Here is a 26,659-nt window from a genome sequence, read left to right as displayed (position 1 = left end):
GGCCAAGCTATCACTAGGCCCTGTTGGTTAAAAAAATCAAAATTAAAAACTACAGTTCTGACATTCCTCGAGACCCCTCCATCGAATAGACGAAGTGTGTTTCCTTCAAGAAATGCAGTTCCTTGTGAAAAACCACAAACTCCAGTCTTGGTTGCGCGCAAACGCACAAGAGGGTTGGCTTTCTGAAATGCTCCCCTGAAGTTTGAGACTCACACACGAGGGTTGTCGACTTGGGTGGTCGCTCTACTTTACTGAGCTGTTGCTAAGCAGCTAATAATAGTCGTGTTTGCTGAGTAATTTTTGCCCTTCTGGAACCAATCAGATGTGAGAAAATCCGGCCATCTGACAGCCCTAAAGGCGGGATTTCGATTATTTTCGCTTTTACCCCTCCTCCTCTGTTTCCAAATGGAGAGAGGTCTTTTTTCTCCTCTGTTGAATCTCAGAGTTCGCGGTGTCGCGGCCCAAGGGAAGACCACATAGAACACACAGAATGCTACGACCATTAACGTTCCAAGCCGCCGTTTTGTAGATGGGAATGGCTTTTTCCACTTTGCCGTATAAGATAAATACCTTTTTTTAAGAGAAACGCTGAATGTGCAAAGCGGTGGAGACCTCTGGATCACGAAATGTTGGGATGGAAGGCGCAGACTTTGACTCGCCGTCTCCAACAGCAGTATGAAGTACTTCACGGGTGTGAGATCACCGAGAGTGAAACTGTGTTGCCTTGGGACATTACCACACGCTTTCGGGGAAATATTATAACGTGGAAAAGCAGAACTAGCGCGAAGTCTCCGCAACATGGCCTCGGCAGCTAATGCCTCCTCTGAGCAGGAAAACAGGGACCCCGATCGGCCGAGGATAACGCGGAGGAACAGGGGGAACTATCTCTCAACAGCGCCTGATTTGGAGTATTTGCAGCGGCCAAGTTACTGCGATGCAGCTTTCGCCTTGCAGCAAATATCCGAGGTGCTTATTATTTGACATGTTTGAGGGAAATTACATGGTTATAGTTCTACTATAATTAAACTGCCCAACATTGTCAAGTCGCTAGGTAACGGGATAAAAGACGGGCAGGGGAGAGGGGTTGGGGTGTACCGCTATGCCGTGTAATCTATGTTGTGATTTGCTATTCAATTATAGTCCACTTTTCTCGCGTTTAGACTATTTATGATCCATGTTTGGAATATAGGCTACACATAGTATATAGGCTACACATAGTATATAGGCTACATTCGGCTACAATGTTTAAATAACGGTCGCGCAACTAGGCTACACAGTGAGGGCTATTCACTACTTTTGCACAATTAAAATGTACATAACAGTTTAGACCGATGTGTTTTCGCACTGATCGAACACGATTCTAACTGCCCAGACGTCTACACGATGTTATCTTTACTGGGGAGTCGTTCTCTGTTTTCTTCTCTAATGCAAAAATCCATGTGGCTACCCTCTTCCGTTCACAAATATTGTCGTAGCCTAACTCCCTCGGTGATGGCTACTCCACTCAGATCACACACGCAGCCCTACGGGAATGGAATTGTGCGGTGTGTGATTTTGCGGCAGCGTAAAAACTCACGTGAACCCTTTGGGGGGGATTAATAGCATCATTCGATACAATGTATTGCAACAAGGCTTGCGCTGTGTTACAATTTGTCACTGACTGACTGCAAGCCATGCTGCGCTTTCCACTCTTACCGGTGTGTGTGTGGTAAAAACAACAAAGTAGCGGACTATAGTCCTGTCGTCCAAAACCGGTGCTTACGTCGCTGGCTCGTGAACTATCTCTTTCCTTCCTCGACGTAGGAGGTCCAACCACTGCCTTTTTTGGCCAGAATAACAGGCCTACTCCGAGGTTCTTATTCAGAACAGTAAACATTGATGTACCATACTGAACACACTGCACGTGTAGGCCCCAATGAAGTATAGATCTAGAACAACTGGCATACTAATTGCACTTACCATACAAATGTAATAACACATTTATTAACATGTATTTTATTATATGATAACCGTGAAGTCCTCTCCACATAACACTACATTCAATTGATCAACAATTATAAATATGTGATGCTCCCAGCACTTGTTTAGGGAGTAATATGCGGGATTTCTCTTGTCGCAGGGGAAAGCGACTGGAAGAAAAGCACCGCTGTGGCTGAGAGCGAAGTTTCAGAGACTCTTGTTTAAATTGGGCTGTTACATACAAAAGAACTGTGGAAAGTTTTTGGTTGTGGGCCTATTGGTATTCGGAGCTTTCGCTGTTGGTTTACGGGCAGCTAATCTGGAAACCGACGTGGAGAAACTCTGGGTAGAAGGTAAGAAAATGTTTTATAATTTTGGTCCCTTTTCATGTTGAGTCGTTTGTCCTTCCTGTTGAGAATAAGCTCAAGTCTGGGAAGGATTGGGTGGGGTGGTGAGGGATGGGGGGTCTTCCAAACAAGCGGAGGTTGTTTATTGTATAGCAGTTTGGCAAGGGGCCAAGTCTAAACTTGAAAATATTTGTATTTCGTTTCATGTTATGTTTTTTGTTGCTTTGGATACGTTGTTGTTGAGTGTAGATGCGCAAAGAAAATGCACAGAGTATTTCAACAATTTTCTTTAAGTTAAAAGGAAAATGGTTATAAAATCCATGAGATGTTTTGGAGAGAGGAAATTTGGTCAAAGCCGCCATTTTGTGAGTGTGTGTGTGTGTGTGTGTGTGTGTGTGTCTGCCTGCCCTCAGCAGTTGAATGTGATCCGCGCACAGCTCGGAGACTGTGTGTGGTCCCGTTTTGGACAGCTCTCAACTTTCCAAGAAAGATTTGTCTCTGGCTGAAAGCGGAGTGCGGACAGAAACGCATGTGTACAAAAGTAGACCATCTGAAACTCAGGGTTATGCTATGTGTTTACGAAATCCGTTATGTAGAATAAGTGTATTTTTGTTTGAAAGGGGACTTTGAGTATGGGTGGTGATTTTGGGGAAAGGGGGAGGGGCAGCGTTTTTTTTTCTTTGATCTGCATTCCAGTAGTTTAGGACCGTGTTAGCCTATATTTGAGTCATGTATGGGTCATCAATTCACTCACCTTTGAAATGTGAGCAGTTTGAAAGATATCATAATTTGGATTTATGATTGAAACGTTATTGCCATTAGGCAATTTACATAATATATTTCTGAAATATCTTTAGTCTCAGCCTATGCTCATTAGGCTACTATAGTGACACGTGAACAATCATCCCAACAGATATATATATATTTTTTTACAGATTTCTCCCTCATATAGGCTGATGCAAGCCAGTTCAGCTAGTGAGGGTCAATCAAACTCTCAAAGTTACCCTTTTCTGGTGCCATTCAGACATAAGCTATAGACTAAACCTTAAGTTGTGTGTCAAGACTAAAGTATATTATAGCCTACTAGATACAGTTATTTTAAATAGTAATGATTTATTACTGTGTAATTATATGCTATATTATTTCAAAGCATGTGGATTTTATCAAAAACACATTTTATAATTAATCCCTTTAATTTCAATGTCCAAATCCCTTTCCTTTGCTAACTATCCAATGGTTACACTTATTGGGAGGAATCCAGATACCTTCCTTCTCTCATCCCTGGATTTACGGTATTACTGACTTAGTACACAAGGGGGCCGCACAACAAATCTAAAAAGCCCTTTGGGAATGCTAACACAATTTGCACAAGTAACAGCGAATTTCTGTGGAGGCTGCTAGCTAAATTTGCCAATGATCATAAAATAACATAAACAAATCGCAAAGACAGGCAATCCAGCTCATAAAGTTATACAGTACCAGTCAATAGCTTGGAAATACCTAATCATTCAAGGCTTTTTACCTTTATTTGGACTATTTTCTACATTGTAGAATAATAGTAAAGACATCAGAACTATGTAATAACAGATATGGTATCATGTTGTAACCAAAAAAGTGTTAAACAAATCAAAATATATTTTCTATTGAGATTCTTCAAAGTAGCCACCCTTTGCCTTGATGACAGCTTTGCACACTCATAACATTCACTCAACCAGCTTCATGAGGTAGTCACCTGGAATGCATTTGAATTAACAGGTGTGTCTTGTTAAAACTTAATTTGTGGAATTTCTTTCTTTCTTTTGAGCCAATCAGCTGTGTTGTGACAAGGTAGGGGTGGTATACAAAAGACCAAGTCCATATTATGGCAAGAACAGTTCAAATAAGCAAAGGTAATCATTACTTTAATACATGAAGGTCAGTCAATAAGTACAATTTAAAGAACTTTGAAAGTTTCTTCAAGTGCAGTCGCAAAAACCATAAAGTGCTATGATGAAACTTGCTCTCATGAGGAAAGGAAGACCCAGAGTTACCTCTGCTGCAGAGGATATGTTCATTAGAGTTACCAGCCTCAGAAATTGCAGCCCATATAAATGCTTCACAGAGTTCAAGTAACAGACACATCTCAACATCAACTGTTCAGAGGATACTGCGTGAATCAGGCCTCCATGGTCGAATTGCTGAAAGAAACCACTACTAAAGGACACTGTGTTTCTTGGGCCAAGAAACACAAGCAATAGACATTAGATTGGTGGAAATCTGTCCTTTGGTCTGATGAGTCCAAATTTGAGATTTTTGGTTCCAACCGCCATGTCTTTGTGAGACGCAACGTGTTTGAACGGATGATCTCCGCATGTGGTTCCCACTGTGAAGCATGGAGGAGGAGGTGTGATGGTGTGGGGGTGCTTTGCTCATGACAATGTTGGTTATTTACAATTCAAGGCACACTTAACCAGCATGGCTACCACAGCACTCTGCAGTGATAAGCCATCCCATCTGGTTTGCGCTTAGTGGGACTATAATTTGTTTTTCAACAGGACAATGACCCAACACACCTCCAGGCTGTGTAAGGGCTATTTGACCAAGAAGGAGAGTGATGGAGTGCTGCATCAGATGACCTGGCCTGCACAATCACCCGACCTCAACCAAGTTGAGATGGTTTGGGATGTGTTGGACCGCAGAGTGAAGGAACAGCAGCCATCAAGTGCTCAGCATATGTGGGAACTCCTTTAAGACTGTTGGAAAAGCATTCCAGGTGAAGCTGGTTGAGAGAATGCCAAGAGTGCAAAGCTGTCATCAAGGCAAAGGTTGGCTACCTTGAAGAATCTCAAATATAAAATATATTTTGATTTTGTTTATCACTTTTTTGTTACTACATGATTGTGTTATTTCATAGTTTTGATATCTTCACTGTTATTCAATGTAGAAAATAGTCAAAATAAAGAAAAAACCTTGAATGAATAGGTGTGTCCAAACTTTTGACTGGTACTGTATATTTTTTGAAAATCATAAAATAAATTGTTTCAATGGTATTGACGGTATTGAAAAACCATCCTGTGGCTATTTCCAAATACCCTGGTACATGGTGTACAGCCCAAGCCTAGTTTACTGTGAATTTAGCTGATTTATTTACAGTAAGGGAGTGTTAATAAAGCACAGCTACATAAAGTGGTTTCTTTTTTCCTGGACCTATCCTAATGTTGCACAGCTCCATGGTTCTTCACACACAAGCCTGTCAGCTGAGTCTTGCTGGCAGATGGTCAACTACACATCTACACGTCCACTACAGCACAGGCTTTTCAACCGTTGCTATTTCCCTACATTGTGTTATTGTTTTGTTATGTCAAGGTGTTAGAACCCAGGGTCATCTACTGTAAGTAGTTTAGCCAAGTTTATTGTGATGACTGATGGCTGAGGTTTGCATGTGCACACACTATTGCATGAGAACACACACGCATATGCGCACACACACACACACACTTTTCCCAGGTCAGGGACTGAGGGTTTCCAGATGCTAGTTGGGAGATATGTGTTTGTTTAGATTAGACTGTGCAGCTGAGGGATAGATTAGTACTGCCTGGACAGTGGAGGGCTGCTCTAGGCTCTGCTCAGCACAGGGGGAAATGTTGCCCAACGTCAACGTGAAGAGGTAGAGAGCAAGGGAGGAAATGGTATGAGAGAAGAGCAGAGTAGGAGACAGGAGAGGAGAAGAGATAGAAAGGAAGGTATAAGAAGAGAGGCGGAGGAGAGAGGGCGTCTGTTTATGTTTCATTTGGACCCGTTCCTCTTCATGTGACCTCTCCATGACCCCTCCTGGGAGCTCTGGCCATTAGGACACACACACACACCATAGCATATCTCTCATTGGAATTGAGTGGAGTTGCATGGGTGATCTCATGCTGTATTTCATCACCTACTATGTTTATGGTTCATCCTGCTAGGTCAGTAGTTTAGTACTGCAGCTCTTCTTATTCAAAGAGAATCACATTCATCAGCCTTGGTTAGGGTTTACTTTCTTCACAAAATAACTTCCCCAGTATCCATAAACACTTAGACTACACCCTCACTTAGACACAGGCAGTTGTGTTTCAGTCATATTGAGGGATGGACAGTTGAATCAAAGCGGTAAAAATATAAATAGTAGAATGATGTGGATGTGTTATCAAACAGGCATAAGCAACACACATATTTGGTGCTCTTCTTTCCCTCTTTGGTGCACTTTGTGGCAAACAGGTTGATCTCTTGACTTGGCAGAAAATGCACTGATAAATATGTTTATAGATCAAATGAATATTGAGGGAGCTGACCTTATACGTAATAGAGGTAATTCAAGCTGTGTTTATATTGATGAGACCAGGGACATGAAGTGACCTGCCTGAATAGGAAGTTGTAGCGTTGTGGTGTGTTCTCATTTTCTCTACTCCTCTTCTTCCAATATGGCTTCCATAATACTTTTATCTCACTGCCATTCAGAAGGATCAGCAGCATTTTAATATCACCAAACCCATAGTGATTTTCTTAATCTGATATGACAAATTTCCCTCTAGCAGAGATGTGTCTGAGTAGAAAAGAAAATGAAGAAAACACCCTGGCCTCTCATGGTATGAAAGTGGAGCCACCCTGGCCATTCTGGATTAACACAAACACAGGCCAAATTGTTAAGAAAATACCAGCACCGGCTGAGTCTAATTAAAACAGTATGGCGTAAACATGGGTCTTCCTGTAGGGTGCCCCTGACCAGCTCTCTCTGAGAAGAGAAGAGAGGAAAGGGCTAGGGTATATGGAGCTGGGCTTTGACATTGGAAGAAGAATTGGGCTAAAGCTATAGGAGCTATGGTATGGACCTGGGGGATAGGCCCCTCCCTCGATGGAGATGCGTTCTGAGAATGGCTGGAGTTTAGGGGAGAGGTTGGGGCTGTGGTGTAGGGTTAGGGCTGTTTTTTTGTTGAATTGGGAAAGGAATTGTGTGTTGGGTCTGGGGCTGAGGATATTGGTGTGTTATGGGACTGAAACTGGAACTGGGGATAGGGCTGTGCCCATAGGATAAATCTTTTTGGTTCCAGGTTGGGGAACGTCCTGCGCGCGTGCACCCCTCTTGTTGGCGGAGATAATTTAGCAGCTTTAAAGCTTATTTCCTGCAATTTTACACATTTTGTCATGGGGTGCAAAGAAAATGTTGATGTTTTAAACCTAGTTTTCTTGAAAATCTATACATTTTGTCATGTCTAATGTGTATTCATTTGATATTTGAGTCACAAAAAAATGCCAACAATATATGTGGGCTAAAAAAACGAATAAAAAAAAGTTTGTTCACATAGGCTCTGCTCTCTAAAGGTATGCAATGACGAACATGACTGTAACGTCTGCCTCCAGCTCACACTCACAAACACATAGATGCCCTGAACGCAGCTCACTCTCCAGCTCACACTCTCAAACACATAGATGCCCTGAACGCAGCTCACTCTCCAGCTCACACTCTCAAACACATAGATGCCCTGAACATAGCTCACTCTCCAGCTCACACTCTCAAACACATAGATGCCCTGAACGCAGCTCACTCTCCAGCTCACACTCTCAAACACATAGATGCCCTGAACACAGCTCACTCTCCAGCTCACACTCTCAAACACATAGATGCCCTGAACACAGCTCACTCTCCAGATCACAATCACCTGAATTCTGATCACCTGTTCACACACCTGTATGTCATTTACACACACTATTTAGTTCAGTTCATTGCACCCCATCATTGTGAGGTATTGTTTGTTTTTGTCCACATTCTAGTAGCCTCCCGTGTATTGTAGTGTTTGACCTTCCTCACTAACAATGCCTTTTTGCCTATTCCCTGCCTGTACTTTTGCCTATCAGATTTCCTGTCATCAACCTCTTGCCTGATCTCCCGGACTTCGTTATTAGCCTTTTCCCTGCCTGTACTGTTACTTTTTTGGAGTTCCTGTGTATGACCTTCTGCCTGCCCCCTGGACCCAGCTACCTGCCTCCTCCTGTGGTCCTTTACTAATAAACACCTGCTGCGCACTGCGCTTGAAACCAGCACTCTGTCTCCCATCGTATTCATTACAATGACAAGAGGAACTGATGATGCACTACCCAATTTCTAAATTGCACCTTGTGCATTCTACTATTACAGCTTTCAAGAATGAGTTTAAAGCCAAACTGAGTTCCTTAAAATATATTTATATATACACTACCTTTCAAAAGTTGAGTCGCTTAGAAATGTCCTTGTTTTTTAAAGAAAAGCACATTTTTGTCCACTAAAATAACATAAAAGTGATCAGAAATACCATGTAGACATTGTTAATGTTGTAAATTACTATTGTAGCTGGAAACGGCTGGTTTTGAATGGAATACCTACATAGGCCTACAGAGGCCCATAATCAGCAACCATCAGTCTTGTGTCCGAATGGCACGTTGTGTTAGCTAATCCAAGTTTATCATTTAAAAAGCAAGTTGATCATTAGAAAACCCTTTTGTAATTATGTTAGCACAGCTGAAAACTGTTGTCCTGATTAAATAAGCAATAAAACTGGCCTTCTATAGACGAGTTGAGTATCTGGAGCATCAGCATTTGTGGGTTCGATTACAGGCTTAAAATGAAAATAAACAAATCATTTTCTTCTGAAGCTCATCAGTCTATTTTTGGTTCTGAGAAATGAAGGATATTCCATGTGAGAAATTGCCAGGAAACTGAAGATCTCATTCAATGCTTTGTACAACTCCCTTCACAGAACAGTGCAAACTGGCTCTAAACAGAATAGAAAGAGGAGTGGGAGGCCCTGTTGCACAACAGTAAAAATTCCCTGTCTTTAGTCAGTTAGGATCACCACTTTATTTTAAGAATGTGAAATGTCAGAATAAAAGCAGAGAGAATGATTTATTTCAGCTTTTATTTCTTTCATCAAATTCCCAGGGGTCCGAAGTCTACATACTCTCAATTAGTATTTGGTAGCATTGCCTTTAAATTGTTTAACTCGGGTCAAACATTTTGCGTAGCCTTCCACAAGCTTCCCATAATAAGAGCTGGTGTAACTGAGGCAGGTTTGTAGGCCTCCTTGCTCGCCCACACTTTTTCAATTCTGCCCACAAATGTTCTATAGGATTGAGGTCAGGGCTTTGTGATGGCCACTCCAATACCTTGACTTTGTTGTCCTTAAGCCATTTTGCCACAACTTTGTAAGTATGTTTGGGGTCATTGTCCATTTGGAAGACCCATTTGCGACCAAGCTTTAACTTCCTGAGTGATGTCTTGAGTTGTTGCTTCAATATATCCACATAATTGTCCTCCCTCATGAATATTTTGTGAAGTGCACCAGTCCCTGGTGCAGTTCCTGCAGAAAAGCACCCCCGCAACATGATGCTGCCACCCCCGTGCTTCCCGGTTGGGATGGTGTTCTTTCACTAACAAGCCTCCCCCTTTTTCCTCCAAACATAACGATGGTCATTATGGCCAGTTCTATTTTTGTTTCATCAGACCAGAAGACATTTCTCCAAAAAGTATGATCTTTGTCCCCATGTGCAGTTGCAAACCATAGTCTGGCTTTTTTTTGGCGATTTTGGAGCAGTGGCTTATTTCTTAACCTTTCAGGTTATGTCGATATAGGACTCATTTTACTGTGGATATAGATAGTTTTGTACCAGTTTCCTCCAGCATCTTCACAAGGTCCTTTGCTGTTGTTCTGGAATTTATTTGCACTTTTCGCACCAAGGTACGTTCAACTCTAGGAGACAGAACGTGTCTCCTTCCTGAGTTGTATGACGGCTGCGTGGTCCCATGGTGTTTGTACTTGCGTACTATTGTTTGTACAGATGAACGTCGTACCTTCTGGTGTTTGGAAATTGCTTCTAAGTATGAACCAGATTTGTGGAGGTCTACAATGTATTTTCTGAGGTCTTGGCGGATTTCTTTTGATCAAGCAAAGAGGCACTGAGTATGTAGGTAGGCCTTGAAATACATCCACAGGTACACTTCTAATTGACTCAAATGTCTATTAGCCTATCAGAAGCTTCTAAAGCCGTGACATCATTTTCTGGAATTTTCCAAGCTGTTTAAAGGCACAGTCAACTTAGTGTATGTAAATTTCTGACCCACTGGAATTGTGATATAGTGAATTGTAAGTGAAATAATCTGTCTGTAAACAATTGTTGGGAAATTACTTGTCGTGCACAAAGTAGATGTCCTAACCGACTTGCCAAAACTATAGTTTTCTGTCAAGAAATGTGTGGAGTGGTTGAAAAACTAGTTTTAATGACTCCAACCTACGACTTCAACTGTATATATAAACACACACTAACAATAATATAAACATGTAAAGTGTTGGTCCCATGTTTCATGAGCTGACATAGAAAATCCCAGACATTTTACATCCAACAAAAAGCTTATTTCTCTCAAATGTTCTTACATCCCTGTTAGTGAGCATTTCTCCTTTGCCAAGATAACCCTTCCACCTGACAGGTGTGGCATATCAAGAAGCTGATTAAACAGCATGATCATGGAGAGAGAGAGATAGAGTCTCTGCTGAGAGTTTGAGAATGAAATAGGAGTGTTGTGAAGGTCTGTGTGTATTTCTCACTGTGTCCGTGCATGTGTGTGTCTGTGCATGTGTGTGTCTGTGCACGTGTGTGTGTGTGTGTGTGTGTTCATGCAGTGCATGTGTCTCATTTGACTCCCATCCCTCCAGCAGAGGGCAGTCAGATTTAATCACAGTTATATTTCTCATCTATCAATGTTTATCAGCATATTCTCTCTCTCCCATCTATTGCTGGGGAGTCTTATGGATCAGCTTGGCTTTTCACAGCAGGTTGTCCTATTTGGTGTGTGTGTGTGTGTGATCTTTGGAAAATGTGCCCTGCCTTGGCTGTGCAGCAACATGACTGGACGTACAGAGAAATGCGTGCTGTTGATGCACCGTTGCTCTTATGACCACTAATTCGTCAACAAATAATGTCATGTAGAGAAGCAGTGGTGTTTCCTCCCATAGGAGTGTGATGCAGTTCAGTTGGTTAGCTTGTTGTTGTGCTGCTTGTTTAGGCAGGGTACTGTAATGCTGGGCGACTATCAAATCAAATCACATTTTATTTGTCACATGCGCCAAATACAACAGGTGTAGACCTTACCGTGAAATGCTTATACAAGCCCTTAACCATTAATGTAATCTTAAGAAAATAAGAATTAAGAAAATGTTTACTAAATAAAAAAACGTTTTAAAAAGTGACACAATATCAATAACCGGGCTTTATTCAGGGAGTACCGGTACTGAGTCCGTGTGCGAGGGTACGGATTATTTGAGGTAATTGTGGTAATATGTACGTGTAGGTAGGGATAAAGTGACCTTGGAAGGGCCTTGTCACGTTCATGTGGACAGGGGAGGAGAAGGGAGAGAGAGAGAGAGAGAGAGAGAGAGAGAGGGAATAGGAGGAGGTTGAGAGAGTGAAGAGAGAGAGGAGAGAGATAGAGAGGAGGGGGAAGAGGGAGAAGATAGAAGAAGGGAAATAGAAAGAGAAGAGAGACTCATGGCTTGTTCTCACAGGATTGTGGTGATGGTGTTCCTGATTGAATAATCCTCCTTTTGATACATATAGGAACACACACACACACACACACACACACACACACACACACACACACACACACACACACACACACACACACACACACACACACACACACACACACACACACACACACACACACACACAGTCCCCTCTGTTTTGCTTCTGAGTGAGTTAGGAGCTAGTTGTATGGGACTGGCATGGCAGGCTATTTCTGTTAACCTCTCTGTGCAATCCTATCCTCTTCCTCTCCTACTCTCAAAGACTTCTCCCGCTCACTCCCGCCTCTCTCGTTTTGCAGACACAAGCAATCAAACATGCACAAGTGTGGGCACAAACACACATGATTGTAGCCTAATTGCACGGCAACATACGCATTACACTGCATGTGTGCACGCGCGCACAGACACACACACGCACACACATGTTGTGACCTTCTATCCGCGTGGGGAGCTAAAATGTATTTCCATTCAAAATCCTATTTTAAACCTAACCCTTAACACTATCCTTGACCCGTATCCCAAACCATGAACCTAACTCATAACCCTAACCACTAACCCTAATTCTAAGCCCAACCCTAAATCTAACCTCTAATGTGCTAACCACACTGCTAGCATAACATGCGCGAGCGTTGCAAAATAAATGTACACATAAATGTTATTGAATCATTGCATCCAAACTGCTTGCGCATGTCAATGAGCGTCTGCGTAGCCAGGCACTAAAATGAAATAGAATAAAATAAAATATAACTAAAATAGAGGCGCTGCAAGTCCCGCCTCTCCCATCTCCTCATTGGTGTTTAGGAGCATATATCCACGATTGAAAGATGAACTGAGGTCCTCACTCCAGTCCAGTTGAAAGTCAATATATATAAAAAATATAATAAAAAAAAAGAGTACTTAACAGGGCGCGTTTTTTTTTTACCCTCGCCACCTTGAAGTTTTTTACCCTCGCACCTTGAAGTTGGTTGCCAATCGCCATATAAGGTCCAAAGAAGAAGAAGAAGCCTGAAGGAGGAGAGATTACTAGAAACTAACTCGGTTTACCCTTTTATTTGTGGATTAATTGTTGGAGTAGAGGACCTTGTGCATTTCAGGTAAAATAACATCCCAAAGTTTATATCTCTAGCTAAATTGGCATGAATATTTCATGTTTTCGACCTGTCCCCAAATTAATATAGTTGGTTCAGAGTTAGTTTTGGTATTTCAACCTGCGTTTCCTTATTGCGTCTAGTGTGGATGGACAAAATCAACATGCGCACGCAGATGTGTGTGCCCAGTCTAGTTAGTATATAAGCTTAAAATAGGGATGTGGGAAATGTCCCTAAGAGACAATTCTCCTTGTTTTACTGTCCTTATGGGGACTTTTGGGGATTTTAAGTCCCCACAGGGATAGAACCCCCCCCCCCACACACACACACACACACACATGCAAATTTAAATGTGGGCTCCATTTTCTCTTTTCTTTCTGTTTATCGGTAGACTCCAAACAGGATTAAGCCGTCAGTAGAATGACATTCCAGCATGTTGTGTTAAACTTGACTAGTTTATGAAATGTGCAGATGAGCTGGAGAAGGACTTGTCTGAGTTAGTGTGCACTGAGGTTTGGCTCTGTTTTTAAAAGTAAAGATTTTAAAATAATGTTTATTCCCAATGATTTATATGGTGAAATAAAGGTTAAATACACGTTAAAAGTTACAACTTTAGTGTGTGTGTGTGTGTGTGTGTGTGTGTGTGTGCCGTAGGAATGGATGCTCTCCCATTCACAAACAACCTCCTGAGATGCCTGCAAGTGCTGTGTTTACATTCTGCATTCTTTTAGACGCTCTTATTCAAAAACCAGAGCCCTGCGAATGGTCAACCACAAGAGACTCCTCCAAAACTCCCCTTCCCTGCCTCTCTCAATTCAATTAAATTCAAGGGGCTTTATTGGCATGGGAAACATATGTTAACATTGCCAAAGTAAGTGAAGTAGATAATATACAAAAGTGAAATAAACAATAAAAATGAACAGTAAACATTACACTCCATTACACTCCAAAATAATAAAGACATTACAAATGTCATATTATGTATATTTGTTGTAACGATGTGCAAATGGTTAAAGTACAAAAGGGAAAATAAATAAACATAAATATGGGTTGTATTTACAATGGTGTTTGTTCTTCACTGGTTACCCTTTGCTTGTGGCAACAGGTCACAAATCTTGATGCTGTGAGGGCACACTGTGGTATTTCACCCAGTAGATATGGGAGTTTATCAGAATCGGGTTTGTTCTGTGTAATCTGAGGGAAATATGTGTCTCTAATATGGTGATACATTTGGCAGGAGGTGAGGAGGTGCAGCTCAGTTTCCACCTCAATTTGTCGGAAGTGTTCTCTTGAGAGCCAGGTCTTCATACGGCGGCATTTCTCAATTGCAAGGCTATGCTCATTGAGTCTGTATATAGTCAAAGCTAACCTTAAGTTTGGGTCAGTCACAGTGGTCGGGTATTCTGCCACTGTGTACTCTCTGTTTAGGGCCAAATAGCATTCTAGTTTGCTCTGTTTTTTGTTGTTAATTATTTCCATTGCGTCAAGTTATCTTGTTGTTTTCTCATGATTTGGTTGGTTCTAATTGTGTTGCTGTCTCTCTCTCTCTCTCTCTCTCTCTCTCTTTTTTAGCTCCACCTCTTTTCCTCTCTGCTGAAAAGGCCTCTTTACTCTAACCCCCCCCCCCCCCCTTCCCCAGAATGCCAGATGTATTGCACAGTGAGGCACAGCAATGTAAACACACAGCCCTGCCATGACAGTCAGGGTGGTCCACCCTCCCTCCTCCTCCTCTTTCCTCTCTTTCCCCTCCTTCCCAGTGCTGGCGGACAGAGGGGCTGGGAGTGCGAGGAACAGCGGAGAGAGACTATTAAAGAATACCAGAACCCACTGTGTTCTCCAATTACATTGAATGAACTACAGGACAAAATACAAACCCTCCAACCCAAAAAGGCCTGTGGTGTTGATGGTATCCTCAATGAAATGATAAATTATACAGGCAACACATTCCAATTGGCTATACTTAAACTCTTTAACATCATCCTTAGCTCTGGCATCTTCCCCAATATTTGGAACCAAGGCCTGATCACTTCAATCCACAAAGTGGAGGCAAATTTGACCCCAATAACTACCGTTGGATATGCTTCAACAGAAACCTTGGGAAAATCCTCTGCATTAACATTAACAGCAGACTCGTACATTTCCCCAGTAAAAACAATGTACAGAGAAAATGTCAAATAGGCTTTTTACCATATTACCGTACAACAGACCACGTATTCACCTTGCACACCCTAATTGACAAACAAACCAAAACAAATGCAAAGTCCTCTCATGCTTTGTTGATTTCAAAAAAGCCTTTTACACAATTTGGCATGAGTGTCTGCTATAGAAATGGATGGAAAGGGGTGTTGAGGGAAAAAACATACGAGGTTATAAAATCCATGTACACAAAAAACAAGTGTGTGGTTAAAATTGGCAAAACACACACACATTCCTTTCACAGGACCGTGGGGTGAGACAGGGATGCAGCTTAAGCCCCAATCTCTTCAACATACAGTAGGGAGAAGAAGTATTTGATACGCTGCCGATTTTGCAGGTTTTCCTACTTACAAATTATGTAGACATCTGTCATTTTTTATCATAGGTACACTTCAACTGTGAGAGACGGAATCTAAAACAAAAATCCAGAAAATCACATTGTATGATTTTTAAGTAATTAATTTCCATTTTATTGCATGACATAAGTATTTGATACATCAGAAAAGCAGAACTTAATATTTGGTACAGAAACCTTTGTTTGCAATTACAGAGATCATATGTTTCCTGTAGTTCTTGACCAGGTTTGCACACACTGCAGCAGGGATTTTGGCCAGACCTTCTCATACAGACCTTCTCCAGATCCTTCAGGTTTCGGGGCTGTCGCTGGGCAATACGGACGTTCAGCTCCCTCAAGATTTTCTATTGGTTTCAGATCTGGAGACTGGCTAGGCCACTCCACGACCTTGAGATGCTTCTTACGGAGCCACTCCTTAGTTGCCCTGGCTGTGTGTTTCGGGTCGTTGTCATGCTGGAAGACCCAGCCACGACCCATCTTCAATGCTCTTACTGAGGGAAGGAGATTGTTGGCCAAGATCTCAAGATACATGGCCCCATCCATCCTCCCCTCAATACGGTGCAGTCGTCCTGTCCCCTTTGCAGAAAAGCATCCCCAAAGAATGATGTTTCCACCTCCATGCTTCACGGTTGGGATGTATTCTTGGGGTTGTACTCATCCTTCTTCTTCCTCCAAACACTGCGAGTGGAGTTTAGACCAAAAAGCTCTATTTTGTCTTATCAGACCACATGGCCTTCTCCCATTCCTCCTCTGGATCATCCATATGGTCATTGGCAAACTTCAGACGGGCCTGGACATGCGCTGGCTTGAGCAGGGGGACCTTGCGTGCACCGCAGGATTTTAATCCATGACGGCGTAGTGTGTTACTAATGGTTTTCTTTGAGACTGTGGTCCCAGCTCTCTTCAGGTCATCGACCAGGTCCTGCCGTATAGTTCTGGGCTGAGCCCTCACCTTTCTCATGACCATTGATGCCCCACGAGGTGAGAGCTTGACTGGAGCCCCAGACTGAGGGTGATTGACCGTCATCTTGAATTTCTTTAATTTTCTAATAATTGCGCCAACAGTTGTTGCCTTCTCACCAAACTGCTTGCCTATTGTCCTGTAGCCCATCCCAGCCTTGTGCAGGTCTACAATTTTATCCCTGATGTCCTTACACAGCTTTCTGGTCTTGGCCATTGTGGAGATGTTGGAGTCTGTTTGATTGAGTGTGTGGGCAGGTGTCTTTTATACAGATAACGAGTTCAAACAGGTGCAGTTAATACAGGTAATGAGTGGAGAACAGGAGGGCTTCTTTAAAAAAAAAACTAACAAGTCTGCGAGAGCCGGAATTCTTACTGGTCTAGAGCAGTCTGCAGCACCCGGCCTGACCCTACTAGAATCTGAAGTCAAATATCTACCGTTTGCTGATGGTCTGGTGCTTCTGCCACCAATCAAGGAGGGCCTACATCAGCACCTAGATCTTCGGCACAGATTCTGCCACACCTGGGCTCTGACAGTCAATCTCAGGAGGACAAAAATAAGGGCGTTCCGAAAAAGATCCAGTAGCCAGGACGACAAATACAAATTCCATCTGGACACCGTTGCCTTAGAGCAGGTATTCCCAAACTAGGGTACGGGTATGCGCAATGCTGTCGGGGTACGCCAATTAAAAATGTGATTCACATTTTAAAAATACAAATACATATTTAAAAAATATATAATTTCTTCACATTTTCAAACATTTTCAAACATATTTTCCAACGGGGCTAAACATTTGGGTGATGTTATTTCTCGCCTGAATGATCTGATTCTGGGATTACAGGGACTTTCCCCAACTATATTCAAAGTGCGGACAAAATTGAGGCTATGATTAAGAAGTTGGAGCTCTTCTCTGTCTGCATTAACAAAGACAACACACAGGTCTTTCCATCGTTGTATGATTTTTTTTAGTGTGCAAATAAACTCAATCTTACGGACAATGCCAAATGTGTTATAGTGAAGCACCTGAGTGAATTGGGTGTGCAATCACGCAGGTACTTTCCCCGAAACGGATGACACAAACAACTGGATTCATCATTCCTTTCATGCCCTGCCCCCAATCCACTTACCGATATCTGAACAAAAGAGCCTCATTGAAATTGCAACAAGCGGTTCTGTGAAAATTGAAGCCACTGCCAGATTTCTGGATTAGGCTGCGCTCAGAGTATTCTGCCTTGGCAAATCGCGCTGTTAAGACACTGATGCCCTTTGAAACCATGTACCTATGTGAGAGTGGATTCTCGGCCCTCACTAGCATGAAAACTAAATACAGGCACAGCCTGTGTGTGAAAAATGATTTAAGACTGAGACTCTCCAATATAACCCAACATTGCGGAGTTATGTGCATCCTTTCAAGCACACCCTTTCATTAACCTGTGGTGAGTTATTCACAATTTTCAATGAACAAATAATGTTTTATAGGTAAGATGGCTAAATAAAGATCAAAATGATTGATTATTATTTGTGCCATGGTCCTATAAGAGCTCTTTGTCACTTCCCACGAGCCAGGTTGTGACAAAAACTCACACTCATTCTTATGTTTAATCAATGTATCGTGTAGTGTGTGTGTGTGTGTGTGTGGCAGGCTTACAATAATGGCAAGAAAACAACATTTGAGAGTGCTCTGACTCTGGTGCTAGAGGGGGTACGCATATGGAGGTTTAATGTTTGAAGGGGTACGGGACTATAAAAAGTTTGGAAACCACTGCCCTAGAGCAAACAAAAGACTATACATACCCCGGCCTTAACATCAGCACCACAGGTAACTTCCACAAAGCTGTGAAAGAGCTGAAACAAGGCAAGAAGGGCATTCTATGCCATCAAAAGGAACCGAAAAATACTGGAATCAGTCATAGAACCCATTGCCCTTTATGGTTGTGAGGTCTGGGGTCCGCTCACCAACCAAGACTTCACAAAATGGGACAAACACCAAATTGAGACTCTGCATGCAGATTTCTGGGAAAATATCCTCTGTGTACAACGTAAAACACCAAATAATGCATGCAGAGCAGAATTAGGCCGATATCCGCTAATGATCAAAATCCAGAAAAGAGACGTAAATTCTACAACCACTTAACAGGAAGCGATTCCCGAACCTTCCATAACAAAGCCGTCACCCACAGAGAGATGAACCTGGAGAAGAGTCCCCTAAGCAATCTGGTTGCTGGGGCTCTGCTCACAAACACAAACAGACCCCACAGAGCCCCAGGGCAGGTAGACTACCTGACCACTGTGACTGACCCAAAATTAAGGAAATCTTTGACTATGTACAGACTCAGTGAATATAGCCTTGCTATTGAGAAAGGCCACGTATGCAGATCTGGCTCTCAAGAGAAGACAGGCTATGTGCACACTGCCCACAAAATGAGGTGGAAACTGAGCTGCACTTCCTAATCTCCTACCAAATGTATGACCATATTAGAGACACAAATTTCCCCCAGATTACACAGATCCACAAAGAATTCGAAAACACCCAATTTTGATAAACTCCCATATCTACTGGGTGAAATACCAGTGTGCCATCACAGCAGCAATATTTATGACCTGTTGCCACAAGCAAAGGGCAACCAGTGAAGAACAAACACCATACAACCCATATTTATGTTTATATATTTTCCCTTTTGTGCATTAACTATTTGCACATAATATGACATTTACAATGTCTTTATTCCTTTGGAACTTATGTGAGTTTATTGTTTACTGTTCATTTGTTTTATTGTATATTGTTTATTTCACCTGTGACCTAGTGGGGCAGTGACCTGCTGTAACTTTTTCTACTACCCTCTCCTATCCTACCCTAGCCTACCCTCTCCTACCATCTCATATTCTACCCTAGCCTACTCTCTCCTAATCTACCCTAGCCTACTCTCTCTTAACCTACCCCATCCTACCCTCTCCTACTCTATCCTATCCTAACCTATCCTACCCTCTCCTACTCTCTCCTGTTCTACCCTCTACTCTCCCACCCTTTCTCACCCTACCCACTCCTATCCTCTCCTACTCTACTATCCCCTTTTCTCCCTTCTCCTACCCTACACTATTCTACCCTCCCATATCCTACCCTATCCTACCCTCCCTTACCCTCTCCTACCCTACCCTCCCATCTCCTACCCTATCCTAACTTGCCCTCCCTACCCAACGCTGCCCTACTCTCTCCTACCCTTCCCAACCCTGGCCTGGCCACACTACTGTACTGTGGTGTCCGCTGGAATGTGGGATTGTGGGATACCTAGAGTCAGGAGGCCATCTTACCTAGGATGAAAATATAAAGGCTACGACAACCTAATACTTTAACGTGGAAGCGTTTGAAAATAAACAAATGAATGGGACCAGCAATATTGCTGGACTCTATAGGATTACCATTGAAAACGTGACAGGTGGTTTTTCCCATTATTCAGATTACAACCTCTCACTTTCAGTTATTTGAAAATGAAATAATCTCCAAAATATCTCTATTTTTAAAACAAGCCATAGAATGTTGATTGCAATTTCAGTTTAGTCCACCAGAAAAGACAGAACAAATAATACAACAAGTATTATAGTTCAACTCAAAAATAATTACAAAATAAATTAAATAAAAAGTATAATCTTTGTAAATTATATCATAAATAAGATTGCTGGAGTTATGTCATACATGCAGCTAACAAAAATATATGGAAATGGTCTGCTCTTCCCCAAATTACAACCAACTAATTGCAGCATTACCGCAAAAATGGAGAAGCAAGTGGAAAGGGGAAAAAGAAAGGGACTTGTCTGTTGGCATTGAAGACCAAAATTGGTTAAAGAAAATTGTGATAAATAAAGAGTTATACCAGTTTCATTTAACGACCAAAAATGACCAAAAACTCTGCCAAAACTCTGCCAAATACAGTTGATGTCGGGGGTTTACAGACACCGTAGCCAAATACATTTAAACTCAGTTTATCACAATTCCTGAATTTAATCCGAGTAAAGTTTCCGTGTCTTAGGTCAGAATAATAGGAGAGAGAATGATTTATTTCAGCATTTATTTCATCACATTCCCAGTGGGTCAGAAGTTTACATTCACTCAATTAGTATTTGGTAGCATTGCCTTTAAGTTGTTTAACTTGGGTCAAACGTTTCGGGTAGCCTTCCACAAGCATACCACAATAAATTGGGTGAATTTTGGCCCATTCCTCCTGACAGAGCTGGTGTAACTGAGTCAGGTTTGTAGTCCTCCTTGCTCACATCCGCTTTTTAAGTTCTTCCCACAAATTTTCTACAGGATTGAGTTCAGAGCTGTCTGATGGTTACTCCAATACCTTGACTTCGTTATCCTTAAGCCATTTTGCCACAACTTTGTAAGTATGTTTGGGGTCATTGTCCATTTGGAAGACCCATTTGCGACCAAGCTTTAACTTCCTGAGTGATGTCTTGAGATGTTGCTTCAATATATCCACATAGTTTTCCTTCCCCATGATGCCATCTATTTTGTGGAGTGCACCAGTCGCTCCTGCATAAAAGCATCCCCACAACATGATGCTGCCACCCCCATGCTTCACGTTTGAGATGGTGTTCTTCGGCTTGCAAGCCTCCACCTTTTTCCTCCAAACAGTTCCATTTTTCGTTTATTCTCTTTGTTATTTTTGTTATAGTGTTCAGTTTAAATCAAAAGCATGAACACTTACCACGCTGCGCTTTGGTCCGATTATTCCTCATCCGACGACGACATTCGTTACAGAACTACCCACCACAAACGGACCAAGCAGCGTGGTATGGAGGAGCAGAGGGTTCCTGGACATGGGAGAAGATATTGGATGGAAAGCGACCCTGGAGACTGGCTGGGGAATATCACCACCCAAAAAAGGAACTGGAGGCAGCTAAGGCCGAGAGGCGGCGATATGAGGCAAGTGAGCGAAGCAGGCACGAGAGGTAGCCCCCCCAAAAAATTTAGTGGGGGGAACACGGGGAGATTGGAGGAGTCTGGCTATAGACCTTAGCCAACTCCCCGTGCTTTACGGAAGCAGCGTGGTACTGGTCAGTCACAGTGTTATGCGGTAAAGCGCACAGTGTCTCCAGTGCACGCTCATAGCCCGGAGCGCTATATGCCAGCCCCCCGCAAGTGCCATGCAAGAGTGGGCATCCAGCCAGGGCGGATTGTGGCAGCTCAGCGCGCTTGGTCTCCGGTGCTCCGTTTCGGCCCACTGTATCCTGCGCCGGCTCTGCGCACTTTGTCTCCGGTGCACTGGGACTGTTCAGTTGGTCCTATGCCTGCGCTCTGCCCGTGCCAGTGCTCCCCACAGTGCCAGTGCTCCCACACAGCACGGTTCGACCTGTGCCTGCACTCTGGAGGGGGCGGGATAAAGTGGGCATTCAGCCTGGAGGAGTGGTGCCAAGGCTGCGTACCAGAGCTCCAGTGTTCCCAATCAGCCCGGTTCATCCGGTGCCTCCTCTACGCACCAGGCCTCCTGTAGGTCTCCCCAGCCTGGTGGGCCCTGTGGAAGTCCCACGCACCAGGCTGTCTCTGCGTCTCCTCCCTCCAGAGTCGCCCTTCAGTCCGGAGCCTCCAGCGATGCCCTCCAGTCCGGAGCCTTCTGAGTCACCCTCCAGCCCAGAGCCTCCAGAGGTGCCCTCCAGTCCGGGCCCCGCAACGAGGGTGCCCAGTCCGGGGTCTGGGGTTGGCGGCGAGAGTCCCCGCTCTAGAGGCGCCACCTAAGTGGGCCAAGCCAGAGGTGGAGTGGGGTCTACGTCCCGCACCAGAGCCGCCACCGCAGAGAAATGCCCACCCAGACCCTCCCCTATAGGTTCAGGTTTTGCGGCCGGAGTCCGCACCCTTGGGGGGGGGGGGGGGGGGGGGGGGGGGGTGGACTGTCACAACCCTAACCGTAGAGAGCTTTTTATGTCTCTATTTTGGTTTGGTCAGGGTGTGATTTTTTTCTATGTTTTGTATTTCTTTGTTTTGGCCGGGTATGGTTCTCAATCAGGTACAGCTGTCTATTGTTGTCTCTGATTGGGAACCATACTTAGGTAGCTTTTTCCCACCTATGCTTTGTGGGTAGTTATTTTCTGTTTAGTATTTTCTGCACCTGACAGGACTGTTTCGGTTTCGTTTATTCTCTTTGTTATTTTTGTTATAGTGTTCAGTTTAAATAAAAAGCATGAACACTTACCACGCTGCGCTTTGGTCCGATTATTCCTCATCTGTGCAACATTAGGATAGGTCCAGGAAAGAAGAAACCACTTTATGTAGCTGTGCTTTATTAACACTCCCTTACTGTAAATAAATCTGCTAAATTCACAGTAAACTAGGCTTGGGCTGTACACCATGTACCAGGGTATTTGGAAATTGCCACAGGATGGTTTTTCAATAATGTCAATACCGTTGAAACAATTTATTTGAAGATTTAAAAAAAATATTCAGTATCATTCAAACGTTTGGACACGTGTGCTTCCTCTCTGGCCTCTAGGTCACAAGGGTGCATGCCTGTCACCAGCGTTACGCGCATATTGACACTCACCTGGACTCCATCACCTCCTTGATTACCTGCCCTTTATATGTCACTCCCTTTGGTTTCTTCCCCAGTCGTCCTTGTTGCTGTTACATGTCGGTGCGCTGTTTGTGTTTCTTGTTTTGTTCACTTCCTGAACTTGCTTCCCGACTCTCAGCGTGCATTGTTACAGACACATCAACTCATTCAAGTTTTTTTCTTTATTTTTATTATTTACTACATTGTAGAATAATAGTGAAGACATCAAAACTATGAAATAACATATGGAATCATGTAGTAACCAAAACAGTGTTAAACATATTAACATATATTTTATATTTGAGATTCTTCAAAGTAGCCACCCTTTGCTTTGATGACAGCTTTGCACACTCTTGTGGACTCCCCCCAGTCTATGTCATGGATAGAGCAGTTGTTGTTTATGTTTTGTATGTCCAACTATGTCATGTACATGTATACTCAGAGGTCTAAAGTTTAACCAATTTGATTAAACATGCAACAAAGTATTTAGGTGTGGGGCCAGGAGTTTTATTTTTGGGAGCACTGTGCGTCTATGATTTCTTTCCTTCTAGATAATAATTGTTGTAATGATAAAGCTTACGCTGTACAGTTGTTTCCGAGTACCCCAGAGCAGGCTAAATCTGGCCCACCAGAAATATTATTTGCCCCCCCCCCCCCCACAAATTAATTATGAATATTTGTTTCCTAAACAAAAATAATTATTATTATTATTTAAAAAAATCTCGGACCAGAGATGCAAAACTCCCAAATGCAATGTCCCAATAATAAAGTTACCATACCTAAATAATGCAAAAGTGACATTTTATCTTCATTCATGAGGAGAGAGAATGCAGGAGGCAGTCAACTAATAAAGCAGGCCTCGGACCATTTTGTGGTGCTGAAATGTAAAGCTGAAACCGCAGTGCAATCAATAGGAGGTGAACAGTACCTGGTGCTGAAAATATAGCATAACTTGTTATGCAAGTGTGACTTACTCAATGGGAAGAGTTGCATTTCCCCTCGGACACGATCTTGTGGATGTCGCGTGAGATGGGTGTGATTTTGAAGCGCAGGCAGCCCTCCATTGAAATTCGGTTCCTGTCGTGAGTCTATATTGCAGTGAATTCTTTTAAAGTTTGCTACAACTCGACATATTTAATTAAACAGTGATCCATTCTGACTACTACATTTGTCGTCACACAGGACCACGTGCTGACAGACCAATCACGGGCCGGCAGGCTACAAGGAGGCTCGCTCTTTACACATGTCTCTCAGGCAGGATGAAAATGACTACATCGACCATAATCCTTTGCTAGTTATATCCACTTCATCCTTATACATTTTTTTGGGTGCCATTCAGCTCCATTCAGCAATAGGGCGCGCTTCCGGCTTCATGCGCCATCGGTAGTTTCCCATCACAATCTTCTGTTTTTAATGTCTGCTTCTTACTTCAAGCCCAACCAGGTCAAAACACCTGACCCATATTACCGGTGCAATATTTTTTATCTTCCTATAGCGGATCGGCGGGACAATGTTTTATTCATAAACCATGTTGTGGGCCATTCTAAAACGACTTGAGCATCGACGTCCTTAACCATTTGTTTACACTTTGTTCAGTCATGTTACCTCAATGGTTAGCTAGCTAACAACCTGGTAACTTTATATCTAAACATGTAGGGGCACAGAAAGAAAGGAAAGGGATCTTCAGGAGATCAATGATCATAGCAATGAATGAATGACAAATCTCTTGTTAACTAACTTGACGTTTTATAGAGAATTTATAGACACTTTTCAACATAATACATCTCAATAGGAACCTAATATTCCACAAATGACTTTGTAATTTCAATGACATTGAAATTCAATGGTATTGGTATTAGCATTTTAGTTTTTAAAATAAACAAATGTATTTACAGTGCTATATATTAGTTTTTAGGGCACAACATTTTCTTCAATTGTAGCTAGAATTCATATAGAACCAATATAGGCTGTATCTCAATGAATAAAAAATTGTATCTCTAGTTCGCTTTTTGTTTCTCAAACCAATTCAAATCAAATCAAATTGTATTGGTCACATGCACACATTTAGCAGATGTTATTGCAGGTGTAGCGAAATGCTTGTGTTCCTTGCTCCAATGACATATTTAGTATTTTGGTTTGAACATTTTGGTGCTCCTAAACTTCATGCATGCCCACACACACACACACACACACACACACACACACACACACACACACACACACACACACACACACACACACACACACACACACACACACACACACACACACACACACACACACACACACACACACACACACACACACACACACACACACACACACACACACACACACAGACACTCCTTAGAGAGATACTCTCAGAGATACTCTCAATGATCGACTATGAAAAGCCAACTGACATTTACTCCTGAGGTGCTGACCTGTTGCACCCTCGACAACTACCGTGATTATTATTATTTGACCATTCTGGTAATTTATGAACATTTGAACATCTTGGCCATGTTCTGTAATAATCTCCATCAGGCACAGCCAGACGAGGACTGGCCACCCCTCATAGCCTGGTTCCTCTCTAGGTTTCTTCCTAGGTTTTGGCCTTTCTAGGGAGTTTTTCCTAGCCACCGTGCTTTTACACCTGCATTGCTTGCTGTTTGGGGTTTAGGCTGGGTTTCTGTACAGCACGTTGAGATATCAGCTGATGTAAGAAGGGCTATATAAATACATTTGATTTGATTTTGATTTGACTCCTTTCCTTCAATTTTTTTCTTCGTTCCTCACTCAAATCCAGTGGACTTGAATATGTTTTCTTCAGGGGAGAGGTAGGTGAATGCAGGCAGCAAAGTGGAAGAATCTGTCCATTGAGGGCTGTGTGAGTGTGTGAATGTACACCTTGGACCCAGGGCAGGCTGCATTGGGAGCTAGCCGACTGCGAAATACGCCCATTGGAGGGCTGCAGGGATGGACAGGTGATTAGCATAATTCGGGGAGAGGGGTCATACATATGGTAATGTAGGGTGGGGGGAGGAGGCACTGGCAGCTGGGGTGTCACATTTGTGTCAGTTTGGAAGGAGGGGGGGGGTATTGTACTACAGCACCCCTCTCCTTCGCTGTCAATCTTTGTCTTTCTCTCGTGCTATGAGGTGGGACTGGGTATGGGGGAGGGAAGGTAGGACTGGGTACAAAAGGAGGGGAGGTGGGACTGGGTACGAAAGGTGGGAAGGGGAGGTGGGACCGGGTATGAGAGGATGAGAGGTGATAGGAGGTGGAACTGGGTATGAGGGGAGGGGAGGTGGGACTGGGTATGAGAGGAGGAGAGGTGGGACTAGGTTTGAGGGGAGGGGAGGTGGGACTGGGTACGAAAGGAGGGGAGGGAAGGTGGGACTGGGTATGAGAGGAGGAGAGGGGAGAGGAGGTGGAACTGGGTATTTGGGGAGGTGGGACTGGGTATGAGGGCAGAGGAAGTGAGGGTAGGTGGGACTAGGTATGAGGTGAGGGGAGGCTGGGTATGAGTGGAATGTTGATGGTACAGTTGGACCCTGGCCTTTGACCCCTGTAAGTATCAAAGACTTCCTCGTTGATTGACAGCAGCATCAGGTGGGAGTCCCCAGGTTAAGAAACATGTGGGAGATGAGAGAGAGGAAG

General features: G+C 43.1%; 1 protein-coding gene across 2 annotated transcripts in view; it reads left to right on the top strand.

Annotated features, from left to right (window-relative positions):
- Window positions 1-381: 381 nt before the first annotated feature.
- The window catches only part of LOC109894934 (protein patched homolog 1-like), a 142,985-nt gene continuing 116,707 nt past the window's right edge, over window positions 382-26,659 (top strand). Inside the window, exons 1-2 of one of the 2 annotated variants that reach the window (XM_031829751.1) lie at window positions 382-966; window positions 2,120-2,312. In XM_031829751.1, the coding sequence (XP_031685611.1) occupies window positions 799-966; window positions 2,120-2,312 (361 nt within the window). In that variant the 5' untranslated portion in view covers window positions 382-798. The remainder of the gene's footprint in view (window positions 967-2,119; window positions 2,313-26,659) is intronic. The other variant, XM_031829750.1, reaches the window with a different exon arrangement.

This window comes from Oncorhynchus kisutch, linkage group LG8 (assembly GCF_002021735.2).
Source record: "Oncorhynchus kisutch isolate 150728-3 linkage group LG8, Okis_V2, whole genome shotgun sequence".
Taxonomy (NCBI): domain Eukaryota; kingdom Metazoa; phylum Chordata; class Actinopteri; order Salmoniformes; family Salmonidae; genus Oncorhynchus; species Oncorhynchus kisutch.
Note: the sequence above shows the minus strand (reverse complement) of the source record. Positions and strands in the feature narration are given on the sequence as shown.